Source organism: Propithecus coquereli, unplaced genomic scaffold, assembly GCF_000956105.1.
Source record: "Propithecus coquereli isolate 6110/MARCELLA unplaced genomic scaffold, Pcoq_1.0 Scaffold3, whole genome shotgun sequence".
Taxonomy (NCBI): domain Eukaryota; kingdom Metazoa; phylum Chordata; class Mammalia; order Primates; family Indriidae; genus Propithecus; species Propithecus coquereli.
The window spans coordinates 19,040,333-19,057,983 of NW_012148618.1; the positions used below are offsets into that span (position 1 = coordinate 19,040,333).

Consider the following 17,651-nt stretch of genomic DNA (forward strand, 5'->3'; position numbering starts at 1 on the left):
CTTTCATATATTGTATTTTATTCATTCTTCTTTTGGCACGCACAGTACATGCTGTGTTGTCAGATGATCTGGGGATCTTAGTCTCAGTTCCAGCTCTTTAGGGTGAGAGACCTTTGCAAGACACCCTGATTTGTTCAGGATGAAGATAATAAAAATCCAGGATTGAGGTGAGAATCATGGGGCACAGTTCACACGTGCCTTTTAAACTGTGAAGTTCTACAGAGGTGTTAGATTTGGAAAAAAATAGATAGCAGGTAACAATGATCTTGTGAGGATATAGGAAATGTGTTGCTATTATCCGCAATAACAAGGCTCAGAGACATCTAGGAGTTGCCCTGGGCCACGTAACTAGAAAGGATGGAACAAAGAATCAAACACGGCTTTCTGACTCAGATGCTCCGCAGCATCCGGACTCTCGGCCACGCCCTCCTCAGGACTGCACTGAGCTCTCAGTCAACTTTCTTTGCAGGCCTCGGAAAGGTCCAAACTCTGCAAACCAAGAATCATGGACCCTTTGGGGGTGGGGGGGGGCACAAAAAAACAACTCTTGAGACCAAGAGCATCAGCCTTTAAGGATGGCGTGCCAGGTGGGCGTGAGGTCTATTGGGCGGACGGGTGTGCATGACCAGGGACCGTCTTTCCCTGGGGAGCTGGTTCCACGGTGCACTGACTCCCAAGCTGGAGGTGCCATCGTGCTTCCCCTGGATGCCCCCCAAAACAGCCTGCTGAAACCAATCTGTGAAAGTGCAGGAATCAGCAAGCCTCAGGGAGGAGCTGGCCACCCAGCCTGAGGCGCTGGGTCCCTGGAGCCTGATCACAGACCGCCCCAGAGAGGTGCAGGGCACTCCCTGAAGGGTGTTAGTCGTGATAGGCCTGGGGACAGAAAGGCTGAGCGGCACATCCTGCTGATTTCATGTAGTTACAAAATCACGCAGACACCAACCCAATCCAGCCGATTGTGCCCTTGAAATTCTGATATATTAAGGTCTCATTAATATTTCCTGATAGGTCTGGCCTTCTCCATAGCAGAGCTGTTGGGGACACCCAGACAGAGCAGAGCTCACCATGTAGACACAACTGCACAGCCCTGTGACTTCTTTCTGTCAGTGTCTGGAAGGATCCACAGGATGTGTGATTATCATCAGGATGTTTTCATATGTCTCCATTTCCAAGAGAAGAAAAAGTTTAATCATTTAGAGTTGATTTGATTCTCCCCAGGAGAGTATTTTAGGGTAAAAAGGAAACAGATCTCTTCTTATTTCTGCAATTCCCAGCACAGCTGCAAAGAACATGTCAGGTGGGATACGGAAGTGAGGCAGGACCTGCTGAAGGGAGCAGCTGCTTTCCCTAAACATCTCTGCTATGGTGTTGCTTAAATTTGAACCCACACTACAGATTCCAGAAGTACTTGGAAGGCTTGATGCCTTCTAGCTGACACTATAACCAACCCACAAGGGGCAAAGGTGAACATAGGGTAATGCTGCATTCATTTATGAAATGGAAATAGTCAAACAGCTCAAAAATAACAATGAATAGAGAGCAGGGTTGAGCTAGCCAAAAATCGCACCCACTTACCTGCTGTGACTTAGTTCACCTTCCACTGACAGTAAAAATGAAACTGACATCCATTCACAGAGGACATAATTCAGGTTTGAATCAAGGATGCAAAGCAGCCTATGTCCTAAAAAGAGGTTTATGGTTTTGTCCCCCCCCCCAAAAAAATCCCCCATTTTGAATTCATTAGCAGTTAGTTAAAATAACAGATTTCGTGAATTGCCAGGTCCTGCCAAACGCACATCAGGTTTCACATGTACAAGACTCTCATGTTTATGCAGACATTTGTGAGGATGTCAGACCCTTTAATTGAGACCCAATCCTGTAAATGAACCCAGCCCCGGATACAGATGGAAATTCGCAAAAGCAAATTCACAGCTTTCTTCTATTTCTCTAACCCTAAAGTCAGAATAATACTGAGAATCCTTTCTTAACTCATATAAGATCATATTGGGTTTCAAAAAGTTTAATAAAGTAAACTGGCTTGCTTTTTTTCCTTTTCTTTTTTTATAATTATTTTTTTTAAATTGGCAAGGGGTAAATGAATCTCTTCAGCTATGAATGTGAAAATGAATTTTTCTACCAGTAATGACCTTCTAACATTTAAAAATAATCTCCTTAAACCATTTAATAATTACATTTCTAATATATCTCCAAGAACTACAGTTAAAACCAGGAAAAAGTACATTCTGTGGACAAAGCTGACTGTGATTTGAAAATCCCTAACAGTTTATAGGTATATAACTTTTAAGTATGTTAATATAGTATCAACCTAATTGTCCTTTATTTTGGCTCATCTAATTTACAAACATGATTTCTGAAATTTAACAGTATTTGTAATGGCAATGTCCAAAGCAATTTGGGCTGAGTAAAGTGCTATTTGTTGAACAAAAATGTAGTTGTTTGTGCAAGTTTAAACATTTCACAGGCCAGCTGAGTTCATTTCAACCCTACTTACAAAATAATTATTGGCAAATGAAATGGGCTGGGGGTAGAGACAAGACATTTTCAAGCTTCTGAGAGATTTACAAAGCCAAGTTCTTCAACTATTGAAAGTAAAATTGAAAGGTTGCAGATTATTGAAAGGTACATGTTTAAATCTCAGGATTAAAAAGGGTTCCAACAAGAGGAATATTTACAATGGAACAATGAGGAAAATGTTTTGTACTGTCAGAAACATGGAAAATATGCTGTTCAAATTTGTTGGCTCTCGAATAAATAAAATCCAGACTTAGACTATTAAAAATATCAAAGTGATCCACTATGTGCCAACTCCATTTTCTTCTCTTGTTTGTTATAAAGAAAATCCATTATTGAACATAATGCAGTTCTGGTTAAATTATCAAAGATATTTTCCATATGCAAACTGTTGTTTACCATATGCTAGATATTCTTCTCTAACAATTTGAATACACTTTTATCACATGGATCCATAGGTGCAGAGTTAGAAGGAAATTTTGAGTTATATTTTAACTTCCTACCCAAGGTACAAATCCTTTCCATAGTAGTCATTCAACTCATCTCTATTGAGTACCTAATATGAGTGAGATTTTTTTGGATGGTAAAATTAGAGATACAAAAACAACTTCAAGATGGTTCATGGTCTGTGAGGTGCAAAAAAGCATCCTTGTGCAATGGCTGCCATTAAGGCTTGTCTGAAACTCTTCTATCTTGTGACAGGCAGCTCACCACCACGCAAGGAAACTCATGCTTTTGGTGGGTATCGCTATAATTAGGACTGTGTGTATTAAACATCAACTGACCTCGGTTTTGTCTTCTGGGATAAAATGGAAAAAACCTTCTCTACTGTCTTTAGCATAACTCTTCAAAGATTTTGAGAGGACTTTCTTGTGTCCTGCATAGTCCTCCCCACCCTGCCACTCTATGCAGAAATCTTATTTCCCACTATTTTTGCTACCACAAAATGCTTTACTGCCTTTAGGGATTTTAAAAATTATTTCATATCAACTGAATGAGCTTAACAGTTAAATATTTAATATTGCACTTAAAATAAAACAGCACTTTTAAATTATGACATTCAGAAACCAAGAGTTGTATCATTCAATTGGATTCAGCCTGGAATTATCCCTTTGTAATTAGACTTGCATTGACTAACGAAAGATGGTTAGGGGAAGAAAGATGGAACACCTGCGGCTTGCCAACACTGTGTATAATTGAGGGAAGGGGGCATGATAAATCTTTTATAATGAAATTCATGTGCTCTAAGACAATGCCTGAATTTGATATTTGAAAGTATTTAAATCTGACAGTTTAAAAGTCACAAGATTCATTACGTCACATTTCAGAAATGAGTCTACAATCTAAATTTCTTACTAGCAAGTCAGGTTAATGACACCAGACTCTGCTATTTTTAATGAGTAAAGCAAGGGACTGACTCATACATGTTAAAATTCCTTCTAGTGGTTATACATTTGGCACCTTTATAAGCCATAACTAACAGACCCAGGATAATTTAAATCCAGGAGACTTTACTTAGCCTCCAGAATGGCCCCTCCAACCCCAAGTCCATGCAAGAACACAAAGCCAAGGGGTAAACTAAAAAAAAAGAAGAGATTGTTTTATTGTGACATTTATGACATTGACCCCCTGTTGACAGGAATGACCGAGGGTAATCTTGGCATATTGCACATGCTGTGATGAAGGGTGCACTGGAAATCCTCTGGCTGCTGAGGCTGTTTCCTGGTCCTCCCAGACCTCAAGGCACGTGTGGGCCAGTCACAGAAGTTTCATTACCACTTGGTGTATACATTTAACAAGTCTTTGGTCTTAATAAGCACCATTACAAACCCTCACATTAAGGGCATTATTATTCTAGTTTATAAATGTTTCAATGATAAAAAATAGCACGATTACAGTATACACACACTTAATTTACATGAAATGTATTATACTCATAACTGAGATAAGCTACTGAACTAACTTTGGTTGATTGAAATTAGTGAAGTATTGGAACTGAATACTTGTAATTTGGTTTTTAAGTTGTGTGGATATTACACTGCATTCATAAATCTAGTTTGAAAATTTGCTAGCACCAAATAGGTATTATAAATGGCCGACCTAGTATTTGTATTTGGAGAAGCAAAGTTTAAAAATTTGAAAAAAATACAATAGTCCCTCAATCGAAAGCACATTCCTGTACGTCTGCTGGAAGGATGGCATGCCAGCACGAATGGCCAACCCCCAATGGAAATACATGTCCCAGTTTTCAAGATCAACACATTATGACAAGGTAGCTTAGCTACACACACAAGAAGCCTGAGAAAGTGGTTGTTTGGAACTAGGGTAGTCACCTGTACCTTGCTTTTGTAATACAAGAATAGTGCTTATTTATACAAATTTATTTGGTGAAAGATTGTACCTATGATATGAAGACTCTGATTGGGGGAAAATATAGTTCTACCTATCTATATTTGTTTTTCTTTAATTATTTGGTCTCTGGTTGGTGAATTAATGAAGCAAAATCTGAATTTTCATCTTCAGATTATCACCCAGTTCACCACTGAGGTAGTCTTTGTCATATTTGTCTTCTAGCTGGTTAAGTTCTTTCTTTTTATAAAGTGGAGTACTACTGATTTGTAATGAATAGGTTCCAGCCACTGGCTTCTTCTTTGTGAAGTGGAGGTAGCTGATCCCTTCCTTTTGGTTGATTTTAAAGAAGCCATCTTCATTTCCAGATTCAATCAGGTATCTGTTGTGATTCGTCAGAGTCGTAAGGGCTGGAAGGAGTTCTAGGATTCGGACTTTGTTAGTGATGTGGGAAATGTTGAAAGCGAACATGGCCGTCTTCTCAACATCCCAACTTGCAAGACTCACGTTGGCCTCTCTCTCAGACTGATCCTGGAAAGACACATGGCAATGTGTTAAATGCAAGGTACATACGCCACTCAGTTCTCATATTGAAGAAAAAGTGACTCAAATTCACACTAATACAACTTTCTGCACACGTGGCATATACACTATTGAAAAAACACATTCATAAGGCACTTTGTTTAAACCACCAATGTGTTAAACTGGCACGTTTGTAATATCAAACTGACGTCAGGAAGAAAGCTTGAAATCATTTGTTGTTAGAGGTCTTCTAATGCCTTGGGTCTCAAGCGTGGTCCCCGAACAAGCTGCATCGGCATCACCTGGGAATCTGGCAGAGATGTCAATTCTCAGCACTGCCCCAGACCTACTGGATCAGAAACTGCAAGGATGTCTCTCAGAAATCCATTTGAACAAGCCTTCTAGGTGATTCAGATGCATGCTCAAGTTTGAGAACCACTGTTTTCACAGATTATTTTCTTTCCAAAGACTTATCTCGTTTCCCAAACCATAGCAGATGGGCTGTAGCACCCATACTAAGAACCAGTCTATTTCAAGTCTGTTCACTGACATTAAACCATCCCCTCCTAAGGACACACCCATGAACCTACTTCCTGACTGTGATGATCTGCTAATATTCAATGCTTTTCACCTGGCTTCTTGCTTGTCTCTGTGGGACCACATGTGCTGGAGTCTATGGGCCCAGAGCCAGAGGTCTGGGTGAATATCTGCGCATTTCTGAGTTGACTGAAAGGCTGCAGCAGCCGTAGGCAAAGAGAACCAGGCTGCTTCAGCTCCATGTTGTTTTTGTCTACAGTCCAAGTTCCCTCACACTCCACATGGCTCTTTTCAGTAGAGGAGCCTCTAGCTCTCAGAGAACTTGGCGTCCCCATGTAAGGAGCAGTATGTCACCTCACTCTTCTGCCCACTTGCTGTCCTGGATCGCAGACCTTATCCTTTCAGCAGACTTTGGGTGGGTGTTTGACTTTCTTTTTGGCGAGACAGAGGAAATGAGCAAGTATGTGAAAATCTTCGAATGGCCACTCCCTAAAAGCAGCAAGAAACTGCAGAAAGCCCCAGTGCCTCTTATAAACTGCAGCCTAGAGCTCAGGGAATGTCTGGATTTTCTCCCCGGGGAGCTTTTTCACACTTTGGAGCATCCTTGGAGGAAACCACAGGAATCTGGAAGGCCTTTCCACTGTAGGAGACATCAGGAGAAACCACCTAATGACCTACCTCAACAGTGGAGGCACCTGTTTCGTTTGTGCTTCTCCGCTTCCTGCCCCGCTTGGGGTAGCCGTTGATCTTACACTCGTAACAAGCCTCTGGGGAGAGTGAGTTGTCATCCATTTCACCGCTGATGGGTGGCTCTGGGTTTCCTCGGCCCATGCCCATTCCAGAAACACAGTGCCTGCAGCAGAAGGGGAGCATAGACATTTTTCATTAGAACAGGGAACGGGGTGTCGCTGCAGGAGTTCAGGTGAAGCCCGGTCCCTGCACTTGGGACATTCAGCCCTTGAGTGTCTGTTGGATGATCAGCTGGTTCTGAGCCCCACACTGAGGTCCTCCGTGTTTGGCCTCTAACCCCCAGTTCCCTGAGTTTGTTGTCTTCTTTCTACTCTCTCTCAAGACCCTATTTTGCCTATTTATTTGCCCCACTCACTTTCCAAACCTAACACAGCAGGCATTTTGCAGTATTTCTGCTGGGAAGGGACACAGAGTGGAACAACAGAAGACCAGTGGATGAGGGAGTGGGCCATGTGACTTGGGAGGTTAAATAAAAAAGTATTTTTATTAAAAATAATTTATAAATTATAAATTCATATAATTTATTTTAACAAATAAAAATGTTCTTTTTATGAAATGGGCTCCACAAGGGTGAGAAAGGTATGAAACATCACTGTTCGGTTTCTTGCACCCTACCACTTCCACTGCCCATGCTTCCTCATTCACACTGCTGAGCAGTCTCGCCTTTTCTTTGACCTTTCACTTTTGCTGACACTACTGAGGATAGGAAGAAAGCCCCAGGTGATAACTGAAGGTTATTTCAGTCATAAGTTGTGAAGATATGCAATATAGAAAATGCATGTATAATATATAACATGCATGTATCAGAGCAACTTGCCCAACTGTGGGAAACTGTTTCAAGTCATTCAAAACCACTAGGGCCATTGGCTCTGACTCATGTGAAGCCGGATAAACAAACCCATGCCCAAGAGAGAACTAGTTCAGCTGTTTTTCTTTGCCTTTCAGTTAGCAAAGCCAAGTTACAGAGGGAGGCTTGCATGTTTCACAAGTACCTTGTTTTGTTATCCTGCTTACTATTTCAGAGGCCACTTGGAATGTGTATTTATCAGGCTCCTCTTTCCAAATGTGTTGAAACAGTTGAATGGCCCTAAAAGAATCTTTATTTTGGGGCAGAGTCCACTCTAGTGATTTAGAGAGGCCAAAACTGTTATAAATGGGTAGATTTCTACTTATAGATCATAATGTAGACCAAATATTATTTATCTGTTTTTTTTAATAGTTGATCTAATCTTTAGAACTCATTTTCCTGTATGCCCTTAGAATTCAAAATAAGATGCCAATGAACAGACTGTTTGTTGTAACTCACAGCAATTTATGGGTTCCCACTATTTTCTTCAGTCTTGCCAGAACCAACACATTTCCTTTCCTCTTTCTTCATCTTACAACATGAAATATGTAGAAACAATAAAATGAATGAAACGATAAATGCTCACCCTGTGTGTGTCTGTATACATCCACATAACGATTAAATTATTGGGAGGTAAACTCCAAATTTGCAGGCTTTGGTTTCTTTCTCAGAACTCCTTTCCAGTATTTTCATACCCCAGGAGCAACACTTATAAGAAGTGTGACTACAAAATCCCACTGGCCAAAAGCCAGTTTGGAGTGTCACAAGTTTTGCTGGGAAAAATGGTTTTGGCATTAAACTATAAAGAATGAGTCTACTGAGAGCCAGACACAAACATCTGGGAATTCGTGTCCTGTTGCTGGCATTCTGTGTGCTTCCCACGAAGCATTCTTTCACCTTCAAATTTACACAGATCCAAAATGAATCACTTGATGTTTGTATGTCAAGAAATCAAAGACCATTAAATTAATAATTTGGGATAAGTGTGTATGTGTGTATGGGGAGTATATATAGGTGTGTATGTGTATTTAATGTCTATGTGTTCCTAATTAAAAAGTTAAATTTGCAATCCCTCTCAGGATAGCTAAAACTAGATAAACACCCCAATCCAGATTAATTCAGCAGGGAAAAACTAAACTTTGAAAACTTACCACAAAGCTTTTAAATCACTGAGTAAAATAAAAATATGCCTTCGCTACCCCAACTCTTACACATACATACATACAATTTGATGACGTTTTTTATCTGGAAAATACAACAATTATTTCAACTCTCATACTTAATGTACTTTTGATAATTTTTAATGTAAATTCAAGTCCAAAATGTAAAATATAATTTAAAATCCTGAAGGACCCCCAACAGAAAGGTAGGTGTTTGATGTGTCTTAACAGGAGCTGGCTAAGAAGGCATTTTAAGTCAAGACAGAATCCTGCCTGCCCCAGGAGAACAGCGGATCAGCAGTGTGCAGGGTGAGCCCAGTTCTGTCATGGGCTGGCAGTCACTTCCCCAAAAGAGATGAAGATCAAGAGAATGAGACAGATAAGGGATATAGCGATATATTTACAATATAATTTCTTTTTTTTTTTTTTTTGATGTTCTCTAAATTTCCAGGAATCCAGATGCCCCCTTTAAGATAAAATAACCTAAAACCTTTGCAAAGCTAACTGGAATTAGTTCAAGGATTACAAAAAGCATGGTTCTTCTCTACTAGAACAAGTAATTTTGAGTAAAATTTACTTAATTATATTAGGAATGAGAGAGTCTCCAACCACGACCAGGAAGAGTGGTGCTTACCCCTGGCCTATCCGGAAGTAACCGGGCGGACAGCCACACACGTAGCCACCCTCAGTATTGGAACAGCCGTAACTGCAGGGAGCCTGCGAAGAGCCACATTCATTGATGTCTTGGCATCCTCCGCTGAATTGTTCGTACTGGAAGCCAGCGGGACACATGCACTTGTAGCTCCCCAGGGTGTTGTGACAGGAGGCTCCTCCACAAATGTGAGCACTGAGGCACTCATTTTCATCTGCAGGGAAAACAAGAAGACAATGCACGTGTGACACCCGCCAGAGACTGCTATTGAGGAGTTTACGACACTTGCCAGGCTCTCAGGAAGGTAAGGCAAGCAGAGGTGGCTGGGGCGGGGAGAGAAACAACAGGGAAAGATGTAGAAATGGATGTGGCCTCTTGCCATACTGTGACTACACGTGGCGGATGATCAAATGCACCAGGCGGAGAGCATTAGAGGATGGCGTTCTGAGTATTTGCAGACTCCAGTTTCACTGGAAGCCAACGCGAGTATCCTCTGCTCCATGTGAACATCTGGTAAAGAACGCGGGGCAGGTCCATAGCTAAGAGTCAGGGTTTGGGGTGGGAAAGAAGGAATCATGCAGTTCTCTGAGTCCTTGTTCCACAAGTGCCCAGCAAAAGGACACAGATCTCAAAAGCAGAGGCCAACCACTTTCCTGGAGGCCCTTTTCCCTGTCCTCCTTTTTCAGGACGTACAGGTCTGGCAAGGCCTCATATCCTGCCTGAAGTGTCTGTTCCACTTGCACTTTCTTTTCAAAAATGTGCAAAAGCCCCCAGGTAGTTGTTCTGGGGGATGAATAGTGCCCTCTGGTATGTCTGCTCCCATCTCTGAATGGGCCCCTCCCTGTCCAAACCAGCCTCCTGCCCAGAGTGTCCAAGCCATGTCTAAAGCTCAGACACTTTGTGTGTGAGTGTGGTTGGAAGAGGTTCGGGGCAAACCTCACGGGCAATAATTGAGGAAAACCTACAAGACAGACAGATGCTGCAGGGGTAGCTACCCGCTACCCACAAGGACCTGCCAAGTCTGATGGTAAGAAGCAGGAAAAAGAAATCTAACTTGAAAAAATCAACCTGAAGGGAGAAAATCAGGAGTTTCTCATTATTTTCAACTTATAATTTCTGGAAATCTCCAATATATTTTTGTAGACCTGCCTTTGGAGGACAAGTTGGAAACTTGCTGGTAAGACATTTCTTAATTGCCACAGCCCATTTTCAGGCATACGTTCATTTCGATATAGATTGGCCTTCTCTTTACTTAGTGAATACCTACTCCCAATGGAAGAGAGGAAGGGAAAGGAAATGAACATTTATTAGATGCTTAGATACCTACTACGGCAGGATACAGGTGTTTCACATTCATTTATTTAACCTTCCTAACAATCCTGGGACGGAGGTATTACATTCCCTGTTTTACAGATGAAGAAAGCGAGGCTCAAAGCTCTTCCAAGATCTCACGGCCAGCAGCAGCAGGGCAGAAATTCACAGCCAGGTCTGTCTCACTGCAAAAGCCATGTGCTTTCCCTTAGACCACAATGTCTCTCCAGAGACTTTCCCACACTTAAACTGGTACTTCCTTTCTCCTATAATTAGTTTTACCTTCTTTGCTAAGGTAGATTCATTTATAAAGAAAAAAAATGATTCAAAAAAACTAGTTTATATTCTTTTTTTTTTAAATTAGAAAACACATGAGTAAAAGTGGTGGGGGCAGGATGCTTGCTTGAATATACTCAGCACATATTCTCATTCCTCTCCTCCTTGCCTTCTTCCTTCTCTCCTCTGCTTCCCTCCCTCCCTGCAGCTAGAGGTCTGTGATGTCAACTTTGTCTGTTTGAAGATCTTTTCTATCCAAAGACCCTCAAGTCCCCACCCGAGGTCACCTAGGCTCCAGGGTTACTGAAATAGAAATAACTAAATATGCCACTGTCTGCATTCTTTTTCCCTTCTTTTAAAAATTAGGGATGAGGCATGCAATAGAGACCAACAGAGACCATGGCACCAAGCTCTATGGCAAACAAAGAAGGGAGAACCAAGGGTACTTACTTCCCCTGGGCTGGGTATCTTCTCCTTGCCCTTGCAACTCCTCCCCGTACCCTCCCCACCCACTCTCGGCCCCAGGGGGCCGGTCTGTGTGGAGCGTCTGCAGACTCTGGTCCCTTGTCCTCTACTTTGGGCTGGGCTCAGCCATCTGTTTCCTGTTGGGACCCTAATAAAATTTGTAAGGCATGGGTATGGGGGCGGGGAGGGGGGGCGGAAAGACCTGTCAATACAGAGCTTAGAGTTATCATTTTTTTCCCAAAGGGCAGAAATAGGACAAATGATTAGAAGTTGGAAGAAAAGTTCATTCTTTATGAAAAAGACATTTCTATGTATTAAAGCTGACTATACATAGATTGTGCTATCTTGTGAGAAAGTGAATGCCCTTCAAGGTAGTATTAAAGACAAACTGGGATGAGCAGGGAGATTGGAGAGGGATTTATATTTTAGGAAAGAGGTCAGATTAGTTAATCTCTAAGGTTCTATTTAACTTTGAGCATCTATCTGTTACTATAAATATCCCTTATGGTCAGGAACTCTCCTCTTCCCCTTTCACATTCTTTTTTATTTTATTTTGCTGTTTTCCCCCTTCCTGAGAATTTAATAAAATCTAAATTAAACTTGCTTATCTTGGTGGAAGAGGTGGGATGGAGTACAGCACAGCTTAAGATAAGAAACTGGCAAATGGTCAGTGCTTAGAGTTTGAAAATAGTATGTTTGTGCACTCACCCTTTTTATCAATATACAAACACCACAGTTTGGTTAACATACTTTCCACTTTTCCTGATCTTTTTCATCCTGTGCACCCCCGAGCAAATGGCTCCACAAGGAATTCTTCTACACTCTAAAATATTTGTTTTATTCTTCTAGTTGGTACTTAAATTGGTGAGGGTTTTGTTCTTTTTATTAAAAAAAGACAATTCTGATTTTATCAAAACAGCATTAAAGTCTAAAAACTACTTATTCAAAGCAGATTGAAACCTACCACTCTGTCCTCTAAACTCAAAGGTTCTAGCATCAGGCTTGCATTGTTTGTGATAGCTGTTGCATTAAGGGAGTCTTAACGGGAACATTCCCAAATGCAGGATGGGCTTTCTTTTTCTAACTTTCCCTGGGGCAAAAATGGTCAATTCCATCTGCAAACTGAAAGTTTGGTATTTATTTCTAGAAAGCAATGAAATCAGTGGCCCCCTACCCCAGACCCAGCCATCTTGCAAGAGTGACCTTCTGGCCATGTAGGAGAGAGGATCCAGAGAGGCCTGGTTTAAGAGATCTGTTCTACTCCTCATGGATACAGGAGACCATTCTAGTCCAAAGCCGTGCTCATTCTGGGTAACTCTAATTCTTGAGATTTATGAGGAAAATTTGGCATTTTTGGGCATTAAGAGCACCAAAGGTCTTCTGACTTCTTAATCAATTTATTCTTCTAGAATGTCCAGACAGGAGATGATCTTCACAGGACCAAAGTAGAATCTCTAGGACATTAGGGCATGGTCTGGCCACCTCTACTATCCCCAAGCTGAATGTTGGAAGAGGAGGACAAGGTGCCAGAGTGACATATCTCTCCTCTTTTATATTTTCTCTCATAGCTCCAATTTCATTAACATGCCCTATATGAGAACAGACAGGCTCACATAGCGGGTATTGAATCACCAAAGCTCACTCTGGAAGTTCTGTGAACAATGTCAGAAACCGATGATTAAAATCAAAGATCTCCCTGAGCCGGTAATGAACAAAGACATTTTTATGAAAACCAGATAGCTAGTCAGAGAGTTGTGCAGTCTAAAATCATATAGCACTGAGATCATTTTCGTCAACCCTACATACCTCTGCAAAACTGTGTCTTATACAGAATCAAACTAGATGAGAGAGACAATTTTGATAAGTGAAAACCACCAAATGTGTCTTCATTTGTACTAAAGTGAAACACTGCAACGTGGAGCTTCCACCCAGGAAGCAGTAATTCTTTGAGTTTTTGCTAAGGAAAGCTCTGTACCCTAGAACGTGGCAACTAATACAGGTACCCAAGCACCAAACTTGCAGTGGTGCTCTGTAGACACCTGCTGAATGAGAGAAAAAATCCAAGTGCATGCGACATCTGAAAGGCAGCCCTAAATCGGGAAGTTAAGGGTTCCAAGTAGGTCACAAAAAAGCCGGGCGAGGACATATTACTTCCCTCCCTGGGCTTCTGATTCCTCATCATAAAACAAAGGGCTTGAGCTAAATGGCCTCTGGTGTCCCTCTAAACTTGCAATGTTTTGATTCTCTGATGTGCATTAAGCGTTATTTTCCCATGACACTGTGGAATAAAAAATGACATCATTTCAATTTAATGAGAGAGTCTGTCGATCTCCCTTAATTATCAAAAGGATTTAGCAATCTGAAAAAACTTGCTGTGTCTGCCACTTGCACTCTGCCCCAAAGATGCGTAGAGATGAACAGAACCACTTCTGCATCTTTAGGCCAAAAGTTGCTCCAAGTAGCCTCTGGCTGGCTGATATTTTTCAGTCAGAAGTAGGATTTTTATTGACCCCTGATGCGAACAGAACACAGTGTGGGCTGGGCTGGCTAACAACTAGCAATGCCACAGAAGGGCACGGGTATTGGGTGTCAAAGAATCCTGAGGGTGTTTCATTTCAGATGCTCTCAAAGCACCCTTTTTCATGATTTTCTTTCTTTGTTTGCTTTTTTGAAAATACTGATACTTCCATCTGGTTTCAACCAGGTTAGGGCAATTTTAAGTGAGTATTTGTTGCTTCAATAACAAATGTAAGGTTTTTGGAAAGAAAGCAGCACTTTGCCTCATAGGAGCTGAGAGCCATGCGTCTTGTGAGCGAGGGAGAGCTACTTGCCGACACACTGGTTCCACTGGTAGTGCTGGAGGTAGCCCTGGGGGCAGCTGCACCTGTAGCCCCCAATGATGTTCTGGCAGCCGTGCTGGCAGCGGTGGTTACCCTCACACTCGTCCACGTCTGAAAGAGGAGCAGAGTCGCCTTTAAGCCACCTGGCACCGAGGTGCTCTTTGAAGCCACATTTATCTGCATGCTTAAGTGAACGGTGATTCTAAGAAGAAATCTGCCCCTAAAAAATTATTCTACCACCAAAAACCTCAAGAATATCTATGGTGTAGCTGTTGCTAAGTCCAAGGAGAAAAGCATTTGGAGATCCCTGATAAAGTCTACAATAAAAATGATAAGGAAATTAGTGCAAAGCGCAAAGTACTCTAATGGGATAGCTCTGTAAATTATTTGTGTTTGCTTTTTTTTGTGCCAGAATTAAAAACCAAAGGTGTCAATGCCACAATAAAATCCTAAAAAAATAGCATGTAAACATTTAATCATATATTATCATAAGAATTAATCCTCATATGTTTAGTCCACAGTGGGGAAATCCCTCTGTGGTTCTGGGCCCAATGACGAGAAAATGAACGAATCAAATTCAGGAAGCTGGCTAGCTATTTTTCTTGACTGAGTTATTCCCTATTAGATTAAATTAATAATTGAGCCAAAAAAGCCTTGATAGATGGACATATTTGAAACTCAGACTTGGGGGGGAGGGGGGGCAAGGGCAACATACGTAACCTAAACATCTGTACCCCCATAATATGCTGAAATAAAAATAAATAAACAAAACAAACAAACAAAAAAAAGCCTTGATATACTTAGGAAAAGCATGTGTTATAGACATGAGCATGAGATAAAAGATGCATCTCTAAGATATGGGACCCTCGCAAATTATTTCAGTGGGTGTTACCCCTGAGCTCAGTTCTGATATCTCATAGAGGATGATGATGAAGGTACCAACGGCCACATGGGTCACCTCCACAAGGATCCACCAGCTGGATCACAGATAAGGTCTCGACCCACCTTCACAGCTGGCACCAGTCTGATCCAGTGAGAATCCCCGCTGGCATTCACAGGTGAAGCTTCCAGGAGTGTTCTGGCAAATGCCCTTAGACCCACACAGGTTGATGTCAGAGGTGCATTCATTGTTATCTATGAGAAGCGGTGGGAGGAAAGAGGGGTTAAAATCTCCCAAGCTCTCTTCGTATTGTTTAAAAGAAAGTGAGAAGGAAGACTCAGAAAAAGCCAAATAAAGCCAATAACTTTTCACCTGCATGTATGCATGTGTGCAAGCTCACACACATGCACGCACACATTTTTTGAGCTTTTGTTTTCTTATCCCAAAAGCAAAGAAAATAGAAAATAATCCCTTAAAGGAATAGCTACATCTGTGTAGGGTTTTGTCCTCTTCCACTTACCAATGCAGGCAGTATGGTGTTGGGTAAACCCAGGAGGACATTTACACGTGAAGCCACCAATGGTGTTAACACAGAGGAACTGGCAGTTGTGCTGTTTAGTTGCACACTCATCAAGATCTACAAGAAAACGCAAGATGGACATTTGAGCTGTGCTCACAACACAGGTGCAAAGAAGCGGCCCCTAGGAAGAAGCTCTAAGTTTTGATTTCTAAGTTCAAATGACCCTGGCCAGAACAGAGCCACAGCAAATGGCTAGGAGGAACCCAGGGGATAAGTGTCTGAAAGATAAAACAAGGTCTCAGTTTAGACAAAAATTATGTATAGAGCTCCTTGGGATATCCAAGGAAAACCCAATTCCCTTCAGTTACAGAAATGCAGAAATTTCTCAGCAAAGGAATTTCAAATAAATTATGAGATTTTAAACAAATTATAAAATGAAGTAAAAGATTAGTGATTCTAAAAATTTTCTGGAGTATCAAGAACATCTATTTAAGTTGAAATATAAAAAGAAATGTTGAGGCCGGAAATTGATTGGCTTAGTTCTTTTCTGTTTACTGTTTCTAGTCTGCTCAAATGAGGTAGTCAAAAAATATTCTGACTTTTTTAGTTAGGGATTATCCTTTGGATAAAACAAAATTGAGCAATCAGGAAGAAAACAAAGGAAAGAAAAAACTCATTCTGATAAGCTAAAGGCACTTTAGTAACACTGTCTACAGCATTTATCCTGCATTATTTCCCACGTCTCAATAAAATCCTCTGCTTTCAGCACGCTGCTTTCCTCACTGCCTCAACTTCTAGTTTCATTCTCAACTCCAGCGCTATTTAAAAAATACCAAGTGATACAAAATCTGTTCTGGCTTTTAGTTGAATTTTAATAATTTAAAAATCTCTGTGTATTCAGGAACCTTTCTTTTTTTTGTAGTGGCCTTATTTTATCAGAAATTCAGCCACCGGGCACCCACCACATGCAGAACAGTGCTGGAGCTGCAGGTCACTTGCTGGCTTTGCTAGTACCTGCTAACGCTCCACAGGGCCAGTTCCTGTGTAGGGGACCATCTGGAATGGACCTAAACCCAGGGAACCTCCCCACATTTGTGCCAGTGCTGACTTCTCTTAAAATGGAGCCCATCCACTGCCACGGCGCTGACTGATGGGAACTCTCTGTCTTGCTTTCTCAGAGTCCATAGACCAGCTACCCGTCTATGACCCAAGGAGCTTTGCAGGAGCATCACTGAATGTTTGCTGAAGCTCACCTGCAAACAGGTGAGGGAGATGACTCAGCGATTTTTTTATAACACTATTTCATAAGTACAACACATCGAGAACAGTAACACTCCCTGTGCTCACCTCTGAGCATGCCTTTCCCTCCTCTTCTCTCCTCTAGTCTGCATCCCACCCACCCCTCACAGGGCACACGCTGGGCCCACATTCCTCCCAGGACTACCCTTCTAGGCTCTTTCTTCTCAGTTTCAGTAGTACACATATCTGCACCACTCATTTTGATATTTAGTTATATATGCCAAGTAGGTGGAAGAATTTAAACCTTACGAGCGAAAAATAGGAGAAATGCACCTAAGTTGTGAGTGGATGGGTAAAAATTATATAGTTGTCTTTTGTATTCCTACAAGCATAAACAGAACATTTTACAATTAATTTCCATTTTTTTATCTTCTAGTTGCGAGAAACTTTTGAGAATTTTCCACCTCCACAGGTTGGAAAAATGCTGTGAATTTGTTTTGTTTGTTACAGATAATATACATAATGGAAGATATTTTCCCCTTGAATTTGGTTCTTCATTTATATGAATAAACATAAAGCTTTGAGTTATAGCCTCACACTGCCTAGAACTTACTTTAATTCATGGATGTAGAATAAGTGCCATGTTTGAGAAGAAGAAAGCTATGAGCAACTCTTCATTTAAGATGGTCAGAATTTGTGGGTAGGTCTCTCAACTTCCTCTCCCCGAACTACAGGATTATATAGGATTTGTGCTGCGCAGGAGGGCCTCGG

General features: G+C 41.3%; 1 protein-coding gene across 1 annotated transcript in view; it reads right to left on the bottom strand.

Moving 5' to 3' along the window:
- Window positions 1-4,106: 4,106 nt before the first annotated feature.
- FBN1 (fibrillin 1) overlaps window positions 4,107-17,651 on the bottom strand; it is a 228,476-nt gene continuing 214,931 nt past the window's right edge. The window contains exons 60-65 of the mRNA XM_012649439.1: window positions 15,642-15,758; window positions 15,247-15,375; window positions 14,233-14,352; window positions 9,332-9,563; window positions 6,619-6,793; window positions 4,107-5,412 (exon numbers count right to left, since the gene is read on the bottom strand). Of these exons, the coding sequence (XP_012504893.1) occupies window positions 5,023-5,412; window positions 6,619-6,793; window positions 9,332-9,563; window positions 14,233-14,352; window positions 15,247-15,375; window positions 15,642-15,758 (1,163 nt within the window). The 3' untranslated portion in view covers window positions 4,107-5,022. The remainder of the gene's footprint in view (window positions 5,413-6,618; window positions 6,794-9,331; window positions 9,564-14,232; window positions 14,353-15,246; window positions 15,376-15,641; window positions 15,759-17,651) is intronic.